This window comes from Falco naumanni, chromosome 9 (assembly GCF_017639655.2).
Source record: "Falco naumanni isolate bFalNau1 chromosome 9, bFalNau1.pat, whole genome shotgun sequence".
NCBI lineage: Eukaryota > Metazoa > Chordata > Aves > Falconiformes > Falconidae > Falco > Falco naumanni.
The window spans coordinates 7,307,465-7,333,143 of record NC_054062.1 but is presented as its reverse complement, the minus strand read 5'-3'; the positions used below and the strand labels follow the sequence as shown (position 1 = coordinate 7,333,143).

The window sequence follows — 25,679 nt, the reverse complement described above, 5'->3', positions numbered from 1 at the left end:
TCAAACACACTTGTGATCCTTCCTGTCTCATGGTTCATTCGTTCCCAAAACCACCAAGTAACAAGAGGGAGAACAGGACTGTGAAGCAGCTCATTTGAGCTTTCAAACTCCCACACAAATATTAGATTTCAAGCTCACTGCAAAGCCCACATTTCAGTGGCTATTTTACTTGTGCAAGAAGGCTGCTTACGGTGCCAATGCAGCATCAGTCCCTGCCTCAACTTATTTGACAGGGGGAAAAAAATAATAAGTGTTAATACTGAAAATATTTAAATTCTCTCTATGGATCCCCTTGCTAGACCACATGAAAATTAGTAAGAATGAGCTTTTGCTACTGCACGTTGCATTAGAGGGACCCATTTGGGGATCATACCAAACCTCCATCAGTCCCAAGGCACATTCATGGTCTGTAGATCACCAGAGTGGTTATCTAGCATCAGGCTATTGACAAGTCTGCTGATACATCCCAAACAGTTGAAAGAAGGCTTGGGACTGAAGACAGACAAGAACACCTTATACTCAAGTCAGCAAGATTAAATTCAGGCAGCTTAGCAGAGATGAACCTTGAGAGGGCTTGAAATGCAGGAATGAGCCACTATCACAAGAATTAATGTTGGATTCCAGTTAGAAGACTGCAAAGACCGAGGCAAACCTCAAAATAATGTCACTTCAAGTTTCAGCACAAACAAAACTCTTCCCAATATCCAGGTTCTCTTTAAGAAACTGAGTTCACCAACTATAAACAGACTAGAAACTGAGCTGGAAATCAGTTGCCCTAATTCACAGCGCTCTAGTCTGGCTCAGACCAAACTTGTGTGATTTGAATAGCTTCAAGCGAGGGTTCCCAACCCCGCAACACGGAAAACCCTACAGCAACAAAACCCAACTACACACTCCCAAGGGTGGCATCTCACTCAGACCATATTTGCCAGTGGAAACATAACCAGAAGTGAAATTTGCACCTCAAGACCTGTGTTCTCGTAGTCACACACACACTCACACTTTCTGGGTGCTTTCCTGGTGTTCCCATAGTAACTGTTCAGGCACAATGCAGTGACATGACCTTCCAGTGCACACAGCCTTTAATTAAAATCTGTTTGTCCTTGAACAGGCTGTTTTGCAGAGTATCTGACTTATCTAATTAACATCACTGTTCAGTTTGGGACCTAAGCAAACGAGGGGAAGGGAGTGAAGGCTTTTTCTCTGCATCGCACTCTGCCAAGCTTTTGTTGCCACTTAAAAGGACAAGAGTCAAGGATAACAATTATTAATAGAAACACAACCCACTTCTAAAACCCACCTGCCCTTCCCACACCCTCCAGGATCCCCCAGACAGAGCTAGTTTTGGGAAGCAACTTTGCATGCAGTTCAGTCACTGCAGCCTTAAAAGCACTCAAACACGATGCCAAGGGCAGAGGAACCAACTAAAGGTCAATGAACAAACTCCAGCACACAAACACTCCACATACAACAGCTTCCAAAGGCCACAGCTCAACTGTCCATAAGAAAAACACAGAAGGGCAATTTTGGTAGGAGATGGGAATTTGCTGTTCAAGTGAGCCAACTTGAACAGCCTTGACAGTCTGGCAAAGGTAAAACAGTCAACAACAACAGACTCATCACAGCCCCAGTTCCTCCCACAGCACATGCCCGAGACCTCCCCTACCTTCTCTTCTGCAGGTTGCGCATTGTCTCAACATAAAACCAGAGCTCCAAGCCCACCGGCAGAAGGGAGCAGCGGGGCTGAGGTCTACTTGGAACCATTTTGCAGAGAGGTCTCTCTGTTAAGTTCATATGCAGGAACCGGGGGTTTTGAAGGTTCTGATGGCATCTTCATGTCCGTACAACATGCACTGCTCTCCAGCTCTCACTCCATCTGCATGGGCAGCATTACCATTCAGTTACTGAAATCTCAAACTGTGTTATTTGGGACACTTCTTTTTTTTCCTCCGTATGGTGCTCTTGAAAGGGAAGGGGAAAGGAGCATTGCTTTTGTTTCCAGAGACCTAAAGAAAGTCTTCTTTCCTCTAAGAAATACAACGTCCTTCACCCACTGTTGGTTTCAGGGAGCAGACAGGTGAGTTCAGAGCTGAAACCCAGGAACAAAACAGCATCTTGGTTCACTCGTATTTTCAGCGCTGCCCAAAGACAAAGGGCCCTAGAACATCCCACAGACGGTCAAAGGCAAGCAGCTTCCTCCTTTCTGAATCGGTCTCTTCCCACAGCACTTTGCCTCTGTGGTTGCATCAGCTACTCCTGTCAGTGCCTCTTTGCTGCAAGAGCAGAACTGCTGCTGCTACAAACCTGTCCTTGTCAGGTAAGGAGCTCAGGGTTCCTCCAAAAAAAGGGTCACCTTTGGGCAGAACCACTCATTAGTCTGACAGATTCCAAAGACACCTCATCCATCGGCCACCCAGAAAGCTTTGGAAGTTCCAGAAACGATCCGAGCAATTCTCAGACTGGGAAAAAGCAGGAGAAAGGGGATCCCATAGAGCGCATCCCTGCCCATTTAAATGGGCTCCAAACCATCACCCGAAAAGGCAGAGCCTTCTACCCCCCAGCCCCCAGGTATTAAGTTTCTCCTCTGCTGACACGCAGACAACATGCCTGGGCCTGTACCACCTTGGCAAGCACCTGCTATTCACGTCATAATACCAGAAAAGAAGATTCAGGCCCTCCTAAGCCAGCAAATCACTGCTGACAAACTGAAGGTGCTGGACCCGGCCATATGGTGTGGTTCAGAAGACAGACACTGCAGAACATGAGCTGCTTTTCTACAGCTAAGGCGCTGGGGCTCGTTAATGCCATTCTCCCACCTTGCTCAACCTTCTAGCTAACACCACAGTGCATCCCTGACTGTGGGCTGGAACAAAGACATAGGGAGGGGGCAGAAGCTCACTTGAAGCAGTCCTTGTTCGTAAGCCTTGCCTGAATCAGCACAAAGCTCTCAGAGATTTGCATGTTCCTCCAGATAGGCAGGATTTCCAAGGAGTCACAGAAGTCACATCCCGGATTCCAGGCCCACCACAAGCAGCCAGGAAGGTCCAAAACCCTCCCCTGATCAGGTCCCAGACCAAAACAAAGACTACACCATGTACAGCAAGCCGTCTTCGTCTGAATGCATGGAGATGACAGACTATGTCAAGCCTGGCCAGATAATGAACCAAGTTTTGAAGGCACCAGTTGTAACCTAGAAATCAGAACAGTGCTGGTGTGTACAGCAACAAGTCCCAGCATCAGCTCCCAACTGGAGCACTAAGCAAGTCCTTCGGCTCCTCCTCACCTCTGCTTACATACCCATCTGTACAATGGCAATGGAGGTGGCTCCCAGAGCACTTTAAGATCCTCTGGTGAAACATACTTCAAAAAGGGCAATATATGCACTTAAGAAACAACAACAAAAAGAACAATTTCTTTAAAAGCAGTAAGAGGCCAAATATAAACCCAATGTTTGGCCACAAATGAATTAGGCAATCTGCACAGCATTCTGCCAGAGGAACGAATGAGTGGCATAACGCTGGCAGATCACTTGGCCCCCATCAATGTGACAGTTGTGAATTTCAAACCCAGGAATGGATGATGCTTCTGACACTCATAGGAGGAAGAATAAGGTGACCTTCCAGCATGCGGTGACAGGGATGAGGAAGTCTTTTTTCCAATCCAACAGAGGGCAGGGCCTCTCTCCCTCCTCCTTAACTTCTTCTTCAAAGAATAGCTGTTCTGAAGGCAGAAAGAGCAGTGAAGAGCAGGAAGAGCAGATATTGCCTTTAACAACAAGATTTCCCAGGGTCATTCATCCCTGTCAGATAGCAGCTAATGATGATGTTACATTGCCTTTTGGCTGGCTGGCAAGCCAGCTGAAACAATTAGAGTGAAAATGTTCCTTTACAAAAGGTGCACAGGCAAAACGCAAGGACTCTTACATATCAAATGTTTTCAAGCAACACAGCAATATGGAGAAGGCAGGGAGGGTCCTGGGAGCACTGGGGATGCTGAGAACACTGCCAAGCAAGAAACAATGCAACCAGCACAAGGTGTTATCAGTGCTGTCAACAATGATCATTACGACTGTTATCAAAACAGCACTATAATTAGGACTTGTGTGATGACACAGGTCCCCAGAGGGGGAACACTACACATCACCCTGCTCTCCCCCAAATCTTGCATCTCCCTTGCCAAATATTCCAAGAAAATAACACTGCATGGACAACATCACACTTGTCCTGCCCCCGCTGGGCTGGAAAACAACAGTACAGACTGCCTTTAGCCACAAGCTGTTCTGCAGGTCAAGGGCTATGCACTGACCCCAACCTCAGGGCTGCCGCAGCTCCCTACAGCCCAAGAGATAACAGCCGCAGAAGCCAGAGCAGAACACAGTGAAATCCCAGCTCTCAGGTCTGCACCTCAGCCCCATGGCCGCTCCAGGCAGGCGGAGAGGAGACCACAGTGTCCAGAAATTAGATGTGTCCCACCCCAGCCCTCCCTTTTACAAATCCAGGGCTGCCTTGTCTGGACTGTCTTGCTCACAGCACTTACCCTGCTGACAACAAATCCATCAAGCCACAAGACAGAGCTAGGAGGCAGTTGTCTGCTGCCTTAAATATTTTAAATCTCACAGGGCAAGAGAAGGTCTGCTACCTGCAAGGTGAAACTGCGTTTGAAGGGGGAAAAGAAAGTAAAAAGGTATTTGATTCATATTAGTGGGGGTGATTGGAAAACTCATTCCCAGCCAGAGCTGCTGTAGTTCTAAAGTCAGGAGTAAAAACCCCAAACTTTTAGACACAAGGTAAGACAGAAAAACCACCTCACCAGAAACACCAACAACAGTAAAACCTACTGTTGATTTTAGCATCTTACTTGCAAGCTAATTGAATTTTATACAAAAAATAAATGTAACTTCAGAGCACTGATAACAGGGCTAATTAAACATTTTTCCCCAATCAAAAAAGGACCACATTTATCAGGTGCTTAGTGTAAATGTGTATTCACTGGTTTAACTAACTAAACATGCATTTAAATAATTGAATGGCAGCACATCCTTAAAGAAAGTCATCAAGCTGGGAAGTACTCACCTTTAATAATTTCCTTTCCCAGCCTTAGCACAGCTCCAGGACACAGAAAGCACTGTCCCGATGACTCCAAACCAGCAGGTAACACAGCCAGGTAGGAGCTGCTCCGAGTGCCCAGGGATGGTTCCTCTCCACTGCACAGGGACATGATGGAGGGAGCTCACATCCCACATGAACAAGCTCAATGAACTTCACCAGTGTGAAAGCCCATGCTGTGCTTCACAGAGTCTGACCATTTTCATGGGCTTCCCTACATGAGGAAAGCTATCCCAGATCCTCCTGACGCACAGCCCAGATTGATTTGTGGTGAATTTATACCTGTTTAGCCTTGGGCCAGCACTGCAAGCCGCCAGACTAGACTGCTGCTCTCTGCCTGGGACACTCACAACATGTTTCAGGCAGTTGCTCTCTGGCCACTTTGCCCCAGGCAACATCCTCACTCCTCATCAAGCAACTTTCCTCAAAACGAGCTGGGGCTCACATCATCATATCACCAGCACATGCACAGCTGCCTCTCTCTCTCTCTCACTTGCTCCCAAATGATGAGCTCCCACCTCTGAGAAAAAAATATTACTAGCTCCTAAGTGCACGTGCTTGCAACTTCATACCATTAAAGATCATCACATTGCCATGACACCAGACCTATCAATCATTCAGTTCCTCCTATTCAAGACTCATCCTCCTCTGTACTGCTCATACCTCCTTAACATCAACATGCTCATTAGCAACCTGCTCTGTTTTGCATGGAGGGCACTGATGAAAATACTCAGTTAGCTCACTTCTAAGACCAATTCTTGTGCAACATGGCCAGCAATGCCTCTCCACCCTGCCAACAGCTCTCCCTGCAGCACAACCCAAGCACTAATCCCCTCCTGACAAGCAGTTTCCTCACAAGGCACCATATCAAACACAGGCTGGCAGGGAAGGGTGACAAACAAATCAAGATATACGTGAAATTAGCCCGACTCAAACTACTTTTGGTGGTTTGAAACTCGCACGCAGAAGCTGGTTTCCCCCCAGTCAATGGAGGGCAGAACTTCTGGGGCACTGTGACCTACATGTCACCTTATTAGTAAGGGGAAGAAAACAAAACCTCTCGTTTTGTTTGGAGAGGAAAGGCCAACGATGAAACAATAAATGCTGCACCCAGGTTCTGAATTCTTTCCAAGCATTTGGTCCAGTTTCCTTCACGTCGCCTGAGGCATGCGAAGTGCTGCAGAGGCACCAACACACCTGGAGGGGAGAAGTTTTCTACTCCACACAGTTGCTTCACTGGCAACAGTATTGCAGTGAGTCCTTCCAGTGACCCCCAAACTTAAAATGCTAAGATTATATATATATATATACACACACATATATATACACACGCACACACACACACACTGCTGCTTGAGAAGTGTTTGTTCAAGCTGGAGCTCCAGGGAGTACCAAGATGAAGCGATTTTCACTGCAGGCTTTTTTTGATAAGGGCATGAAACAGAGAATCCAAAGGGGAAAACTACAGGGAGTTCTGGAAACTGCTGGGTCTGCGTGCTGGCTCCGTGTGCTGGCTCCAGATTTCCTCTTCCACGCACTGATGGTAGCATCAGTGCCCAACAGTAGTCATTTCAGTTAATTGCTATCCACCATTAGCTGCAGAGTACTTACAAGGGATTCAATTCCACCGCATATTTGCTAATAAATACCAAATGACAGTGAGGAAGACAGCTGTATTTAGTTGCATTTACCCTCTTATTAGCAGAGCTGAATAAGACCCCATTTCAATTCATAATGGTTCCAACAAGCTGTGTCATTGTCAGAAATTCAAATTCAAACTCCCCACTGCCTGCTTGAAAGCAAAAGTCATCCAGCACTCTCCTGCTTATACAACTACCCTGTGGCTGCACACAACTCTCCATGTGACCAAAGGCGATGCAGATTGACTACCTCTGTGGCTGTGATCCATCGGGACAGCGAGAACTAAAGGCAAACAGGAGTTATTTGCTGGTTTAGTAGCATTTTGCAAAGAAACTTATGATGCTGAACTGGTATGTGTAGAAACTTTTCAACCTAAGGACCACAAAATATTTTGCAAAGATACGAGGGTAGCTATTACCCCATTTTGCAAAAAGGAAGCTAAGACACTGTGGGCAAGTTATGCCTCGCTGTGAATCAGCTGTAGAGAATGGAAGGGAATCCAGGAGCCCTGGCTCCCAGCACCTCTACCAGGTCCTTCTTTCCAAGCACCAAGTGAACCACTCAGACTAGAGCTGCTCTGTTAGGGATGAGGTGCAGCATTTTCCACCTAGGCAAGGGTGCTCACACAGCTCGTGCCATCAGCTTAACATAATGCCAAACAATCACTGAAGAGCTAACCCTGCCCAAAGAGATGTCCTCAATTCCAGGAGCTTAAGATACTCACAACCTCCAGAAACCTGCTCTACACCTGGAAGGATTAGGCTCTCAATAAATTATACACTGGTAATAATTATCTTGAATCCATGCTCCAAATCCTTCCCACAAATACAGCTTAACCCATAGCAAGAACAGAGAACACAACGAAATTTTTATGTGTCATCTGAGCAGTGAAACCTCTAAAAAGCAATGAGCACAAACTTAAGCCTTTATGCTCCAAAACTACTCAGATACCAAAGGATCATGATGGGATGTAATTACCCTGCAACACTTGAGAACGCTCAGGTGGGATTAAGGTGCAAATGTGAATTTCATCTCATCCTGTTCTCACTTGATGCCCAGTTTCAGAGCACTTAAATTATAAGATGCAAATACTTTCCAGAGTCTAAGGAAATTATCATTAAGGAGACACCAATTTGAAAATTAATTCATTAAAACATGTTCCGACTCCCAAATACTAATAATAAATCCACCAAACATAGGAACTGATTAAGATGGCTCTGAAGCGGGGCTGTGCAGGAGAACTCACTTTCAAGAAGTGTGAGAATGAAACCTTCCAAGGAGCCTGGAACATAATCACTTCGCCTGGCTCAGCAGCAGCATATAAACCCCACCACCACTCGCTGTTTGAGCTAAAGGAAAATAAGCGTAGAGGCCAGCAGCACTAGCCTGCCAAATGCTCGTGAACTAATGATGCTTTGATCTGAGGATGCTCTTTCCTTCCTAGGAGGCACAAAGGAGGATGCTCGATCTGTGCTGTCACTAATTTGTCTCTCCCCTCTCACCTGCAGACCACGAAGGTAACAGCTCTAACATCTGGAATCTGCCATACAGAGTACCAAGCCAGCCAGCACCTCCAACAGGATGGATTTTTACGCATTCTTATTTTGTCACTGAGGATGCTTGAAATGAACTCAGCACAATGAGGGAAACTTCCCGAGTTTTCCAAGAGCATTTTGCTTTCTTGTACGGTGCTAGTGCCTTCAATGAAATTAAACCATCACACTGCAATGAAACAACACTCCTGGGATGATTTCACCAGAAGTGAAGTGCTGTTTCCTTCAGTTACTTCCAGAAACCAGAGGGCAAGAGAGGACATGCAGTCTGAATGGTTTTTCATTATAACATTACTTCGGCAATTAGGTCAACACATCCTCTGACTAAAATATATGCTGTGATTTAAACCAGTATACTGCTCCTGCTACAAAATACACTGAGTTACAATGTATACATTATTTAAAGTATAATGATAGACATTAGAAAAGCAAATAGCTTATCAACAGCTATACAATGAAAACAGCTGATTTATTTATTACCCATTTTATTTATGCTATTCAACTTTCATTACCCCCCCAATATACAGGGGTTCATTCATGCTAAAATTGTTACTGAAAATGGCTGGATACTGGTTTGGGGGATTATCTTTCCAAATTGAGAAGCACTGTAAATGAGAGATGTCCAGACTCAAGACACCTCTTCTCTACAACGGCCTGACACCTGCCTCCCACAGGCACACAGCAGCACTCAGCAGCCAGCCCCCATGGGGCCAGCCTGGACCCCAGCACCACTGCTCTCTTGGGAGGGGAGAGGAGAGGGGACACTTTGGCCCCTCCTGTCTTCTTCATCAGAGCCAGGGACAAGTCCTCATGGACCCTAACGGCGCTACAGCACAATGATGCCAGCTCAGGTTGGACAAAGCAAGCATGCAGCTCAGGACTCAAGCTATGAGACAGCTTTGACTGCAAGGTGTCACAGCCTCCCCTCCAGCTGCCCGCAGGGTCAAGCTCAGCTCCACAAGTGTAGCCCGGCACAATTGTTCCAGTTGTGCTGTGGAACTGCACAGGCTGAGGGGCCTCCTGAGACTTCCCTTCCTGCACACCCAGGCTGCTTTTCCGAAGCCAAGTGAAAGCAAGTCTTGTTTTCCCAGAAATGCGGAGGCCACAGGCCCAAGTCTTTTCTCAGTTCAAGCTGCCTGGAAATCCCTCCAACTACAGCCCCCACTTCTTCCTCTCTCAACCTGCCAGTTGCTCCTGCCTTGGAGCACAGACTCGCAGCAGGAAAACAACTGCATATTGAAAAGATGCTGCCAAGTCCCAGCAACACCAGGGACTGTCCAATGGCTAAGCCCCACCAGACAAAGGAACCCACCACTGCCTGTCCCAGGCACCCAGCCCCTTGCCCCCTCCACATCCCAACCCTCCCCAGCATCTGCCCAGCACCAGCAGTCGGCGGCTGCGCACGCCCCCCACACGCTGCCTCTTTCTTACCCACACACCCATGCAAACCACTGACCCGTGCTCAGTGCACTGCACGTGGACTGCTGTCACCATGCAGGGTAAAAGGCAACAACGGCAAAGTTCGCACCATAGTTTTTCCACTGGCTCCTCAGCAACCTACAGCCCATTTGGTTCTGTTCCCTTCCTGTCTCATCTGCTTCCCTTCAGCCCCAAGCCAAGTATTTTAGTCCAAGAGAGAGAGGCCTTTGGGATCTATCTGGAATCACACACCCTGATCCTGGGCCATCCAGGCTTTGAGCCAGGGAGATGCTGAACAATCACAACGCACCAAGAAACTGCTCAAGATGCTCTGCAACCCTCTAGCACCAACACTCACACTTGAAAGGGGTTTGGATATGACCTCAGCGACAGAAACAGCGCGAACCTGGCCCTCTTACCTTCTGCAGAACTCGCCAAAAAGCTTAGTTAGCAGAAACCAAGCAATCAAGTCCAGTGAAGCCAAACAACTCCTTTTTTCAGCCACTTGGTAAAGCCAGTGAAGAGGGTGACATCAAGCCAGAGCACGGCAGTGAGAGTGTGTGACAGTGCCTCGGTGATGACAGCCCTCTGTGCCCAAACCAGAAAGCCCCAAAGGTGATTCTCTCAGGTCACAGAAGGCGGGTGGGCAGAGCTTGCGGCTGCGCTGGAAGCGATGCCAGACACTAGGACAGATTCTCTTTGGCAAAGCTGTTGCAGAGCAGATTGCACCGATTCGACATTGTTTTCCTGCAGCTGTCTCACGCTCTGAGGGCTGTTAAAAGCATTGTCGTGCTCTCCCAGAAGATTTCAGGGGTGCTAAAAGTCGGAAATCAGCCCAGACACACTCGTGCATTTAAAAGGCTGCCTTGGCAAACAGTGAGAGAGCTCAGGCGTGGGACACTGCCAATCTCTGTGGCTGTTGCACAGCCACAGGGCATCCCTCTGGATTTTGTAAAGATAATATTCCACACCTGTCTGAAAAACCAGGAAGCAGAGGCTCCCCAAAAGCCCAGATATCAGCAAGGGGTCCCCTGCAGCCAGCATCTCTAGACCCAGTTTCTACAGCTCCTCTGTGCAAGCCCAGCAGAGCAACAGCAAAAGTGCTTTTGGGTTCTTCACGGCACTACAGAAAAATTTGTACATGCCATCAAGAGTCATCTGCAAGCCTCTACATCAGGGTGTGGCAGGATTCCCAGAAGGCCAGGCCATCACCCCACCGCAACACAGTCCGTATGGGAGGTGAGAATCATGCTCTGCTTTGCTAATCCGAGGAGAACAGACCCCACCGTCTAGCACTGCGCTGCACAGTCTGTGGTGGGTGTCTGCTGCCTCTGCGAGGAACCCTGGAGCTCCAGCATCTTGCAAGCTGGTTTCACTTCTTCTTCGGATTGCGTGGCTTAGTCCTCCACCGCATTTTCCCCAAGTTTTTAGCACTTCTGTCCTAGTATAGCTCCATGGATAACATCTACCCTGGAAACGCTTGGCACCGCTGCGTGGAACGTCTGTATGAATCAAGTGCCCGCGCCTCCCTGACACAGCACCACATCAGGTTTTGCTCCAACACTGTGATATTAGTGTGATTCAATTACGTGTGTAAATAGCAGGCAAGCATATATCACTATATGAGTTTGCCACATAGATCAAAGCATGGTATGTCTTTACATGTGTGAAATAGGGTTTGGTCCTGTTCTTCCACAGGAGGAATTTAGATAAACATCACATTTCTTGGAAAGTCCTCCTGGATACAGCAAGAACACTACTCTCCCTAATAATTTTCTCATTCCTATCACAAAATCATGACTTAGTTTATATAATGAATTGTTTTTTAAGTGAACTGCAAAACTCGCTACAAATAAAAAAAAATAAAATCATGCTCTTGTATATGTTTCTTGGAATTGAGCCTTTAGTAAGGGGAACAAAAGGATGAAGCATTAGATTATTAAGCTTTTATATGCCAAAAAAACTCTACTTTCCTCACAAAGTGGGGTAAAGGCCTGTAGCGCATTCAACTCCAGCAAAATATCCTAGACCCTCCATAAACCTCATCACTTCTCTCCCCAGTCTTGACAAAACGCGACTGTTATGCCACAGCAGACACTCCCCCATCCCTAGGACACCAGGGGAGGCTTCTAGTCCAGCTGCAAGCAGGAGCAGATCCTCAGCCTACGGGGATGTTCTGCCTTCGCTGTGCACGGCAGCAACCAGCCACACGTGCTGGCTTAGAGGCAGAGCCCAATACACTTTGGAAAGGGGAAACCCTTCCCAAACGAAGCTTCCTAAGGCCATGTCTTTCACGGCTTTAACTTCTGATTCCTCCCCCCCATCCTCCATGTTTCTTTCTCACCCTCACCTTCCCTGTTGCTGCACAGTACCCCTTGGCGTGGCAAGTATTTGTTACTGTGCACATACAAAGAACGAAGCCAAGAGTTTAACGTTATATTATGTATTACCTGTGTGATGGAAACAGAGAGTTAAGGAGACAGAATGAGCAGGAATGGTTAGCAGAGACTGCTCCACAGGCCTATTTTAGGTTTAGGTTAGCTCCTTGCAACCTCACAGGTATCGCAATGGCTTTACACAGAACACAGGCTGCTCTGTAGCACTGAAATAATTCACTGCTCCCTTCCTCCCTTGCACTGGTGAAAAGGGAGGATATAGCATCAGACTTAACACACGTGCCCAAATCCAGGGAGTTCATTTATCCTGACTACTGAATAATGCATGTCTTCAGAAGAAAAAAAAAGTCTCTGCTCCTGCATAAAGACATTGTCATCTAGCAGCGAAAGAAAGATAAGGCACAACAGCAGCCTGCATGGAGAAACGCACTTCAGGAGCGCAAGCAGCAGCGACACGGAGGATGAGACAGGTGAAAAGATAACTCCTTACCTTAACCTGTGAAGGCGGTGGGCTGGGGAAGCTGCTGACATGCAGGAATGACACTGCTTCTACACAGATTTTGTGTGCTGGAGAAGCCTGCCTGTTTTAATCCAGGGCATTATGGAGAGGCTGCATTTGTGCTGTACAAACAGCCTCTATAAGCCTTTCAGGAGCAGTTACATCCTCCAACACCATGGTTTTAATTGGGAATTCTTTTAATTTTAATTCCAGTCACGTGTTTTGAGCTGTTACTTTTCTCTCCTCTGTGTGTGCATATAGATATATTTTTTACGTCGCCTGTCTGTGTGCCATGTTAGCCTCAGGCAACCAGCTCTGAGCACGAGCTGTCAGCCTTGACAAATGACTCAGTTCTCATTTAGAGCCAGGTCTGCAAAGCATCTCCTTCCTTCCCTTCCTAAGGCTGCTGTTAGCACAGCCACCCTGCCCCTGGGCAGGTGAGCTCTAACCTCTGCACATGGGCTTGGAGCTTCACCGAGCCCAGTGGACGTCTGAGCCTGCCTCAGCAAAGCCGAAAGGACTCCCTGAAGTCACACTGCTCAGACCCTCACCCCAGATCCTTCACAGAGAGATTCCCACCACAACAGAATGTCATTTCATTCATCAGGGAGAACCAAGGGCAGGGCAGGCACACAACAGTTTTCCCTGCTCACTCCTCACCCTTGTGTCACTGCCTATTTGGCTTTAAAATAGGGACAGGGAGAATCCTGGATGCTGTGGCAAGGACTGGTCCAGCCACTCGCTGGTGAGCTGATGTGCTGAGCAGCCACAGGGCAGGACAGTCACAGCATGTGGCCCTGGCACTCCTTCCTGCAGACATATGGCACAGCAGGACACCTCTGTCAGAGGCCAGCGTCTCAGACACCCATGCAGCTTTCACAGGCTTTCTTTTTCTGCTGCTGATCTCTCAACACAACTTTCTGCAAAATGGGCACTCAGTGGCATGACTGATGACAACTTTCTGCCAAAAACACTGATGCCAAAGAATAGCTTTATTGAAAGAAATGTAGACGTTGCAGAGTGAGTTTTCATTTTCTTCCAGAACAGCAGAGGAAAAAGTGAGCTTTTTCAGCCATTTCATTATTAACTCCTTAGACACCCGAACAGGTTGTCAAAGCTCCCTGTCAAATACAATGTCCTCACAGAGCCTGTGGTATTTGCTTGCACACTTTTACCGTTTCCCCTGCCAGCAGTACACATGAAAGGGATGAATGCAAATACCATGACAGCCTCCCCTTCTCCAGTCACTTCACCCAGGAAAGCGCCAAACCACAGACTTCAGTCAATCAACTAATTCATGCTTGCAGGTTCTTGGATTATAGCCCTGATGGAAGCAATTGATACAAGTGCTGGCCAAGGGCTGCAGCCTTAGAATTCTGGGAACATTGTGGTGAACTCATATGTTTTTATATTATTTAGACCCATGTAGGAGCTCAGACACTCTGCTGAACTCAGAGGCCAGGAAATGCCTTGAGGCACATGTGGAGTCTCACAATTCCAGGACATTCATCTGCATTTATGTATGCAAGTCCCTGTTCACTCACCATGAGATGCTGGCCAATGGGTTTCCCAAGCAAGCTACTCCTCACTTAAATCAGAAGGGCTTATTTGTCAGAAAGGAAAGAGAAACACACATTGCTCATGATACTAGGTATTTTCATTTGTTTAGTCACTGGTGGTTTATACATCTGCTTTCATGCTGCAGAAAGCTTGGCCAGTAAACAAGTCAGATCTGATGGCCTCTGTGTTTTGCAGCAAGATACAATCCATAGTGCCATTTTCTCAATACAAATCTCCGCAGACAGTTGCTAAAAAAGGGGTTGATTTCTGATGCAGATTCAGCTGTGGTATGATAACTTCACAAGAGCATAGCTGGAGCACAGCAACAACAGGACCCTCCTCAAAGCACCAGCAGCCACTGAACATCCCATAAAGCTTCCTGCCTAACTGTTAACAATAGAGATGTGTTTTTCTCTCTCCATCTTTCACCACACCCCAAAGACAACCACCTCTCAAGGCAGGCCATCCAGGAACTCTACTCAGTTCTTAAGTGATTTAACTCACAGGCAATTTTCTAAGGAACAATTTTTCTCCTCATCCTTCTCTTCCTTTTTACATTAACTGCTCTCTTCTCAAAGCCTAGGAGACAGATAACTACATAGAGTCACAAATGCCTGAGCACTCCAACAACTCAAGGCTGTTCTTTCTTCAAGCCAGTACCTGGTGTTGGGTTCTTCACGGTGCCCAGACCCCACGGCCACCCAGGCTGCCCTCTTCCTCCCCCCTGGGGCCTGTGGTTTGCAGTGTTCCTACCACATTTGCAAGGCACACTTTGTGAACGGGCAGAGCCTAATATCTAATTCACCAGCTGCTAACTTCCTTCTAAACAACCTTTTGCTCCCTCCCATATTAAGCAGAACAGCAGAGCCATTGTAGTATCGTGCAGCGCTGCTGTGTTGGTTCAGTAAAAGACGAAGCCAAGGTCTCCTCTTCAATTCACAATTAACCTCACTGTGACATGGGTAAGGAAGTGCTGAAAGGAAGGAGTGGGAAGTCAGGACATTCAGCTCCCAGCTTTGCCACCATTATCTTCTTTCATCCTGAAGACTATACAATTTTTCACCCTTGAAAACAGGAACAATATTTCCCAGAAAGGCTGCAATAAAATACTGATGTTTACCAAGCACTTTAAAACCCTGGAACAGATACAACCTTTCCAGGATCCACTCAGACTAGCGCAGCAGCACGGGACACTAGGCAGTACCATAATACAAACCATGAATAACAGTAATTAACAAATAGCTCCAGAGAGATTAATATTAATCAGCCCTTTCTAGCTCTCCTCAGGCATGAATGGATACTCCACAGATGGAGCACACAAAAACAACCTCAAGTCTGCAGCGTGGATCACTGGAGAAGCTTGCTCCACAGCTAATTTGCACTCAACCTGCTCCAAGCCAGAGTGTGTGAAATTGTAGCAATTTACACCAAAGTGCCCATGCAGGCACCGCCAGCCAAGCCCCCACACAGGGCACACAGAAAAGGCACCTGCCGTGATAGCCACTAAAGAGCACGTATAGCTCAGCGGTCTGCAAAATCACAGGAGCATCAAGCAAGTCATGGAAACGCACAACCTGGCAAAGTCATTTGGTACAGCAAACCCCGCCACTCTACCTGCAAATCCGCACAGCTGTGCTGCTTTTTAAAATCAAGGCACAGAGAAACTCCACCACACACACACACACACACACCCCATTTGCCTGTCCCAGCAGTGGGCTGGGCCATCCCCTCAGGAACTCAACACAACTATAAATTACGTGTGTTGCCACAACACTTGCAAGCCCCACGGCAAAGCTGGTCTCCCCACGCTAAGCCTGCTGCAATCCCACAGCAAAAATCATTTCTCCACTGGCTTGACGGGGCAGGCAAGCACGAGCAAGGCTGCAAATCGAGTAACTTGCCCCAGGTCTTACGATGGATCAGCAGCCAGACCCCGGCCCACAGCAAGCTCTATAGAGCATCCAGAAAGGGGCTTAGAGGGGCAGCGCTTTGCTTTCGCACAAGCCATGTCGGTCTGCTCCCCGGCAGCCAGAGCGTGGGAGGGAAATGGAGCTGGGTCCCCAGGGCAGGAAAGGAGCCCGATCATGCAGTGCATGTTCAAAGCTGCTTCCCAGGAGCATAACAGCCATCATTTTCTGCAGCTCAGAGAGCAAACTGCATATATCAACTGACAGCACTAAGTTTTATTCATACATTTTTTAAAAGCTGCTTCCAAGACAAAACATCTGCTCTCAGGTGGAGCCAGGGCTCAACATGAAATGGCTTCTACACCAAGTTATGTTATACTAACAATATAGGTATTTTCCCCATTTTAAATCCATTTTCTTAATCTTTCTCCTGCAGCATCTGAAGGAAAGATGCATTAGCACCAAACTCACAGAGAAAAGCCCCTCTGACTGCTCCAAAGGGTGCAAATGCAAAGTGTAACACACAAGCATGAGGGGACACTAGACAATCCAATATTCTTCCTTCAGAATTTCTTCAGGTTTAACAGCTGCACAGAGCTACTGACTTACAGCGGAAGATGAAGCTTCTTCAGCTACATCATTTCTAATCTCAAAGAGTCAGAAAGGAAAGGCATGTTGTTCTGGTGCCTGTCATCATAGAATGGTTTGGGTTGGAAGGGACTTTCAAGACCATCTAGGTCCAACCCCTCTGCCATGGGCAGGGACACCTTTCACTACGCCAGGCTGCTCAAAGCTCCATCCAATCTGGACATCCTTGGGCAAAATCTTCTTGCTGAAAGAAAACTGGCAACAGCAAAAGATTTTTAAGGTATTTATTTCTAGCCCAAAGGTAGCGATCAGAGTGTAGCACTGCCTTCCAAGTAATTCATTCAGAGTTTGCATGGTTGCTCCAATGTCTAAGGCCTTGCAAAGGGGTCTTTTTATTACTTCCCCTGAAATAAGGAAGAACAATCAGATATCAATGAGATGCTTCAGCACATGCCTGCTCCCCCTTTCCCAGGCTTCACTGGGACAGGGACCAGTCATACACTTGCAGCATCACGCCATTACGCTGGTTTGGCTGCCCACTTTGAAGGATCACCACTGCCTCAGATTAAGTTCTAAAAAAGAGCCTGCATTTTCTCCACTCCTGGTGGAGAGGCCACTGCTATTGCCCTTACCAGCCCTGTCATTTTATCCCAGAAGAAGTTAGTTAAGTACAGGGGGTTGTGCTGCAAATTACTCATTTAATATTGCCCTTGAAACTGCACTGTAATGATAAATTTTCACTTCCTTCCCTAGGTAGTTGCATAACGTCACTGGGCATTGTTTAGAGTGCTGCTGTGCTCCGAGCCAGGGGCAGCTGGCATCCCCTTTCCCCTTCTCCTCACCAAGCACTGGCAGGACCGTTACCTTTCTGGTTGTGGATTTTGTTTCACGGTTTTACACTCTATTGGCTTACTACATTTAACAACAGATAGATGTGACTCTGAATGCAAGTAGCCTTCCAACAAGATTATTTCTATTTTCTTCAGCTTTCAATGGGGGAAAAAATAAAAAATTCCATTTGTACCAGTTAAATTAAGCCAGTTAGGAAGTCAGATCTGTCAAATAACATTTAATTGAAAGCATCTTTCGGAAGGGAGCAGCTCAGTCAATGGAAAGCTTTCCCACTGACAATATAAATAGCCCAGGCCCAGAATTCAACAGCCCCACTTTGTGGTCAGGCTATGTAGTCTGCCTGCCCAAAGGCAGAAGGAATTTTTGTTTCATGGCTTTGGTTGGCATCTTTTTTTATAACAGGGAAATGGTTTTGAATTCTGAAAGCTGGGCTGGCTGATCAAAGTGATACACAGGGTAGGACTGGAAGCGGAGGAAACTAGGTATACTTGAGCAGCAATTTGGAGATAAAATTGCTCTTAAAGCAGAGAGGTATCAAGGGTTAAATAAGATGCATCCCTCCACATCAAGAAACTTGCTGCTGGTGGCTTCTTGCAGCATAAGACCTGACAGTTCAAACCTGTTCTTCAAGCAAGGCTGAATGCAACTCTGGACATCACCTAAAATGCAAAAATACAAGAGAGCAAAAAAGCAACCACAGCAGCACAAAAAAATATAGTTTATATTCTCTGCTGACAGAAAGCCTGATCTGTTAGAGAGGCGGCAAGACAGCACAGAGTAGAAAGCAGGGCTGGAACACCAGAGTATGGGGAGATGAAGCTTGAGACATACCAGTATTTGCTGTAGGGAAAGCGCAAACTGCATGTGATTATGGTGCAGTAACAAAGTTGTGCCCTGGGGACATGTGAAAGCAGCATGGCTGCAGGAAACATAGGACAAGCCAGGAAGTCACCAGCTGAGCAGGGGACCCAGGACACAAGCCAGGGTCACCCCAGATCCACCTCAGGACAGAATGAGGAGGGCTGGGCAGGTGGCAGCAGGGTGGTCCTGCAGAGCTGCAAGGGAAGGTCTGCCCTGCCCCAGGACTGCCATCTCCCCACTGGCTTTCCTCTGTCCTTGCTCAAGCTTCAAGTGCACCTCCAGCTGAAAGCACCAGCAATGTCCCAAGCACAGCAGCCAGCTTGGCTCAGGGAAGGAGGAGGGGGATGTCACCCCTCAGGGCAGTCCATCCTTCAGGGCTGGAGACCTCTTCTTGCTCTAATGGGAACATACACACACACTCTATTGGTTTGAATCCAGACAGGATCTTCCATCCTGATGAACTTCATTTAAAAAACATAATTCTATTAGCCATAGTCCATTAAAAAAATCCCTTCCTAACTGCACAGCATACTGCAGATATTTCACTACAAATCTGCAGACCTCGAGTAGTGGGGAAAGAAACAGATGTTCCAGCCTTTTACCAACATATCTAATTCTAAGCCTTCCTGCTGCTGGCTGTGATTTTGCTCATCCTCAAGGCGCACACCAAGGTAAGGCTTTCCCCTGTTGTTTACGTAATGGATCAGGAATAAATCCAATGTCTGGGAAACACTCACTACTGAGCGGGAGGAGGGGAATGCCAACTGAGCTATGCAGCTTGCTCCTGTCTCCTTTGCCCAGGTATTTCTAGTCTCCCATCACCTCTCAAGTCTCTGCTATCGTCACCAGAGCAGTCACGGTTCCGCGGCATTTGACTGAAGAGAGAAATGACCACAAAGGAATTTTAAAATCACTCTTCTGTGACAAATCAATTTCTCAGCCTTAATAAGGAGTTTTCATCCTTTGGTGTAATAGGCACTGCTCCCCTGACTTTGAAAATAAAAGGCAGCAGATCCACCAGGAAAACAGAAGTTAATTACACACAAGATTTTCACGTGGCATATAGAAGTCACGCTGCAGACACCAGCCAAAGCTCCAATAAGATCTGGATCCAGAATGGGACCCATTATCCATGGAGGCAACTAACCTGCAACACCTGGTCACCATGATCCAACCACAACCCAGTGGCAAGAGGTCCTTGTTACCAATCACAGACCCCAAGGACATTCTCTGCCCTTCAGACTGCCCCAGCAGCCACCCCCACCCCCCCAATCTCCTGATTATAGGAACCCTTTCTAGACAGTGTCCTTTCTCCCTTGTTAGCCACGAGCTCTTTCAGATACTTTCCCAGGAGAGATGCATTTAATGACTAATGGAACAGTTAGGAGAAGGCACCTCAGTAGCTAGTGATGGAGCAGCAGATAGCGTGGCTCGCTCATGCTTCACGGACAACATCCCAGCCAGGAAGGGCTAAAGGCTGCCTCACTTCCAGACTCACTCCTCTGCTCAGCTAGGCCCCGGGGTGACCAAACAGAGCATTAACCATACCTCTCGCAGGGAGCTAGCTTCAAGGGGTGCCCTCGGGCCATACACACGAGTCACATAAGCTTCTTTGACTTCAGCTGACACAGTAGCAAACACGGCATAACCCACAAGCATGTGGCCAACGCACAAAGTTCTCTTTCTAGTCTGCTTGGCACAAATGCCTTCTACAATGCGAAGTATTTTGGGATAAAGAATCCAGATGGACAGCTCTCAACCCAGGAGCATAAGGCACAACAAGCAGGAGGCCTGGCATGACTTGAGTGAGTGAAGTGCAAGTCAGTACACAGGAAAAGCTGTGTATCATCTCAACTTGATTCACACGTGCTCATACAAGTCAAATTAATGCCCTGAAGACAACAATTGTTTGTATTGCAGCAGCACCTAGAGGTCAGAAGTAAGATGAAGATCATGCTGTGCTAGGCACTGCACAGGTACAAGGCACATCCCCAACCCAATTAACATCAGACCAAAGGGAGAAGGGAAAGAGAGCTTCTCTCCCCACATCCCACAAGGAGAAACACAGAAGAATCAGAAGTGATGCCCAAGGTCCTGGGGAAACTGGCAACAAAGCCAGACACGGATTCCCAGTCAAGGTCTGGCCAGCAAGGGTCCCTCTCCCTGCTGTGGTGGAGACTAAATGTTCTGCTTGGCTCCGCATTGGGATGACCACATTACTCGCAAATGCTGAAACTACGAGCGAGTTGTTCAACATGTCCCAAAACAGATGTCAACAAAACCAACACTGCACGCTAAGCTATCATATAATTTTTGCTCAGGCCGCCTATTATGCAGCACAGCTATTTTAGAAATGCTTGTCCCGTTTTTCCCATCCTTCTGACTAGTGGAGACTGACTGCACAGGCCTACAAAAGAAAAATTGTAATCTTTTAGAAACTTCTAAGACAGCATTCTCAAATGTAATAAGCAATTTCAAGTTAGATCTATGGAGTAAAGAAATACAAAAAAAGGGTCATTTCCACATTCCCAGCTTTCTGGCAGTGGAGAACACCACATTTTCACTGTGATGCCAACTAGCCCCCCCCCCCCTTCGCAAACCTGCCCACCCAGGACAGACTACTTTCAGTCACAGCATGCACAACACTCATTTCCAGCAGGAAAATCCTTACCTGGAGACAAGAGGACAGCTGTGACAATTTGGAACATCAGAATAGGGAGACAGGGGAAATCTGCCAGGAAGTCAAACACAGACAGCATGTAAAAGTATCCTACAAGCTCAAACAGTTTAAAATCATGTCAACATTGGATTTTCTGCATAGGTCCCGGTTACACAACAGATGTCAACTGCACCAACTCCAAGTATTTCTTCAGGCAAAGACTTACAAGTAGTTACTTCTCATCCATCCTACCTACCACGAGCTACCCCAGGCATCAGTGCCCCAGCCAGACCTGCAAGTGCCTCGCTCACAGTGCCACCCACTCAGCCCGGCTGCTCAGTGCCAGACGAAGCGCTGCTGGCTCGGATACCTGCACAGCCAGACCAACTGCAGAGTGGCCTCTGGGCTACTTTGAGTGTGGCAGCAGTGGCCAGGCTCCCCAGCAGCCAAGCATTCACCTGGCTGCTCAGGTGAGGTGTATTCTCTCTCCTGAACTCCGCCACCGCCTCAGCTATTGCCAGGGTCTGCAATAGCTGCTACCGCAGTAGTTCAGCGGTATCTTTAGCAAGTGCAAAGGGAATCCTTCACCTGAGCCCCTTCCCAGTACCACAGAGCAAGCCCATCACCATCTTCCTCTGCCAACCTCCTGTGAGCCAACAGCTCTCCAACCTTCAGGCTCAGAGGATTTGCAACGAGGCAGAGCGCTCTTTGTCACCACACTGCTGCTCAGATCCAGCCCAGGTTAACACAGAGCCAGGAATATCACCAGAAGGCTTACTCACTTGAGTATTCAGTGAAATTCCAAATGAACACCAAAACTGGCATGGCTGGTGGTACCAGTTCTCACCTCTGAGGCAGATGCTAATAAATACCAGAAAGAGAATAAATGTATCTTAAAAGCAAGCAATATATAACTTTTTTCTTTTCCTTTTGAATGAACAAATGGCAACAGTGCTTTTAGTGTTATATGAAGTCCAGATTTACAAATTTTTGAAAGTTTACAAGTACTAGCAGCAGGAAAACGATCGTAATATTTCATAGCATCGTGATCCCTTGGATAAGCGCAAAATGAACAGGAACCATTCCAGAGGGAGGCCCACCCCAACAGTGGACTTCCTTCCCAATGAGCTTTGCAAACACCAGTTTATCCTGCCTTTACCACCACCCCGAGTTATAGCCTCTCTTACTGCCTTCCATGTCAGAAGGCCAATGATTCTTCCATCTCAGTTTTCCCACCAGAACAGGAGAAAGTTGCTATCTCTAGAAAGATCCGTGGTGCTCACAGAGCACTCTAATTGCCCAATGCGCATTCAGGTCAGGTACCCCCTGTACTGATGTTAATGAGCGAGATGGAGACTGTTTATGACACAATCAAGAAAAGCTAGTAAACATTACAAAAGCCAACAGCTCTATTGAAAATACATAGCACTGCAAGAGAATGCAGAACAAGGGGAAGGGAAAGGGACACCCAGAAGGAAGGAACAAAGCACACTTATCTGAGTTTTCATTCCAGTTTTATACATTTCTGCTCCAATTGCAGCATTATTTAATGTTCTTTCTGTGTGGGATCAATAATGTCTCAGTGATGTCACTGCAGGACAGCAGTGGTTTCCCTAGAACATGCCCATGCCTCATTCCCAGACTCTAAAATCTCCAGAGTGACCTTTTAAAAACAATGGGTCAAATCCAGTGCAGGTCTCTGGACACTGGTCCCTAACATGACCTTGACACTCTCAGGAGCCATGGTCCAGGGGCATCATTTGATGGGTTTGGTGCTTCCTATGCATTCAAGGTCAGGTAGGCAGCACAAGGTCAGGTAGTGAGACTATCTGCGGCAGCAGCAAAGAGCAGAGAACCTGCTACAAGCAGGTATTTCACCACTCCTGCAGCCCAGATTCTGTCCGACAGAAGTCCTCAGAGGTTACATGCTGCTGAACTGGATACACTTAAATTAGTACCAGATCAAAACCCCATGGAAAATAAAGCATTAACTCAGGCTCATAATACTTGCTCAGCTCAAGTTTGTGAAGCATGATCACAGAGCTCAACATTTCCAACAAGCCCCACCAAAGATTCTACATCCAATACCAGGAGCTGGCCACCACAGACACGCCAGCCCTGCTCAACTTCTTCCAAAGCCCTGTACTTCCACCAAGTCTTCCTCAAGACTATCAGTTCCACTGTAGCAACAGGAATTAATTAAATGGCATCAGAAAAGTTAGCTAGAACAGACAAAGTGCTACACAGGACCTCTTCTGCAAAATTGCATATGGTGTATTACTGCTATAGCAGAGATGCTCCCAACTTTGGTCGCTGTAAATAGAAGAGTTTGGCTGAGTCAGCATACAGATTGTCTGCTGTGAGCACAACAAAACAGATGCCTTTGTTTAGGAGGGGCTGAATTTAGGGAAATACCAAGGGATGTAGTAAAATGAATGCTTTCATCTCTTTGTGGCATGCTTCCTTCCACCCCATCCCTCTTCCTAGAAGGAATACACCTTCCGCCATCCCCCAGATAAGCAGGAGTGCCTGTCTGCACAGGCACCTTCTGCAGTTCTTACACCTGAATTACTGCTCCCAGGCAAAAAAAAAAAAAATCACTAAAACTTTGACATCAGTCATTCTGGCTTTACCACCTGAACAGTCCCCCGAGGTTCCACCCATCACCACAGGTATGCCTACCAGCTGGACTTCAGAGTCATCTACTTCAAGCTAGAAGCTTCTACACTATGATACAGTGAAGTTAAGGAAAAACCTCTTAAGTTACAGCTCCATTAACAGTGCAGCAGACAGAGAGGTTGCAGCAACATGTACTTTGAAGGCCTGCGGTGCAAGCCTGAAGACAGTTTTAACACCACACACCCTGCCAGAGCCACCCTGACCAAGCCACAGGAGAGGTGCTTCCCATTTCTCTTCTCTCATCGCTAACAGGTGGTAGCAGTGTGGACCACGCTGAACAGGCACATGTTAGTGGTACGCAGCCAACCACCAGGCTTTCCTTCCCAAAAAGTTTTCAAGAAAAACAAAAGAAAAAGAAAGAAAAAAAAAAATCCAGTCTGATGAAAAGCCAGTGTTTTTCTGCAGCTCCACCAGGTAGGCAGACCAATGGTTGTAACTCTGCATTCTCTTCATTTTCTCAACCAAAACAAGAAACACCTGCTGTCCTAATGAACCAATACACATAAAACCAGACAACCCACTTGCTGCCATGCTAATTATTACAAAGCATGCAAAGAGAATTGATGAAAAGCTACTATATTGCACGTACTTCGGGGTTTTTTTGTTTCACCCTCTAGTCCAGATACTGCATTATCTCCGCTTCTGACTGCTAGAGGAGAAATAAAACCACAGTGAGGGTAAACAGCATAAACACCGACGCTCTAAGCAATGCTGTAAGGCCTCGCGTTGACTCTCGTTTAGACTTTTTTATTTTTGGTCTAAGTGGAAAGAATGGGCAAGATGGGCTATTTTAACGAACGACAGACAGCCTGAAGCTATTTTTTGCCAGCCTTGTGTGAATTTCTGTAGCGCCCAGTTTTCAAGCTGAGACTTAAAAGTCTCTGCAGTGCGATCAGGAGCCTCCCATGGAAATGCCCAGCGCAGACCAGGCTCCGGCATCAGCCTCCTCGGCGGGGGCAGCCGCTCGCCCCGGGCTAGCGCCAAGGAAAGCCACAGCTTGCCCCGCGGCAACCTCGGCGCCCGCAGAGGAAGCCGGAGCTGCCCCACGTAGCGACCCTCACCTCCCTGCCCTCCATCTCCTCGCACTCCGCTCCCGCCGGGTCCCCGGGCGCGCAACAGCTCCTCGCCCCCCGCGGACGCGCTCCCGCTCCGGGAAGCCGCCGCCGCCCCCCGCCCCGCTCCCCCCGCCGAGGGGCCCGGGCGCTGCAGGGCGCGCTGCCCACGGCGGCGGGCGCAGCTCCGGGGCCAGCGGGCGGCTCCGGGTCCCCCGCGGCCGAGCGCCCGGCCCCGCTCACCTCGAGTAGAGCCGGCGGGCGGCGGAGCCCGGGCTGTCGGCACCGGGCGGGCACGCCATGGGCGCCGGCCCCGCCGAGCCGCCCGCCGCGGCGGAGGCAGGCGCGGCTGCAGCCCGGCACCGGGCAGCGGAGTATGGCAGCGGCGGGAAGTGATGCGCCGAGCAAAGAAACTCGCGGGCAGGCCCCTCCTCCGGCTGATGTCAGCCCCGCGGCGGGCAGCAGCCCTTCCTCCTCCTCCGCCCGGCGCCGCCGCCCGCCCCGGGGCCGCGGCTCCGGGGGCAGCGGGGCCGGGCGGGACCCTCCGCTGCGGGGCTGCGCCCACCCGGCCCCCCCGGCACGAGGCGCGGCAGCCTCGGGAGGTCACGCCTGTCCCCGCTCCCCCCTCCGTTTAACATCCCACCGCGGGGCCTCGGCACTCACCCCCGGGCAGCCGCGCTGAGCCGCCCCAGCGCCCTGCTCGCCCAGCGAGGTGCGGGCACCACACCTGCACGGTCCTGGAAAAGGGGGATGGCACAGCATTACTGATGGCTCACCCCCACCATACGTCGCCACTTCATTCCGTGATAAGAAGCCTCCAGTTCTCCTTAGCCTAAGCCCTTTTGTCCTCAAAAGTTAGTGTCTACACCTGGAGCAGCAGGGAGCAGGACCTGGCACAGCTGTGCCTG

General features: G+C 48.2%; 1 protein-coding gene across 2 annotated transcripts in view; it reads right to left on the bottom strand.

Annotated features, from left to right (window-relative positions):
• Window positions 1-25,136, bottom strand: part of GPSM1 (G protein signaling modulator 1) — an 83,262-nt gene extending 58,126 nt beyond the window's left edge. The window contains exon 1 of one of the 2 annotated variants that reach the window (XM_040606416.1): window positions 25,015-25,136. In XM_040606416.1, the coding sequence (XP_040462350.1) occupies window positions 25,015-25,073 (59 nt within the window). In that variant the 5' untranslated portion in view covers window positions 25,074-25,136. Of the gene's footprint in view, window positions 1-1,666; window positions 2,596-25,014 lie in introns of those variants that run through there. The other variant, XM_040606415.1, reaches the window with a different exon arrangement.
• Between the last annotated feature and the right edge of the window lie 543 nt (window positions 25,137-25,679).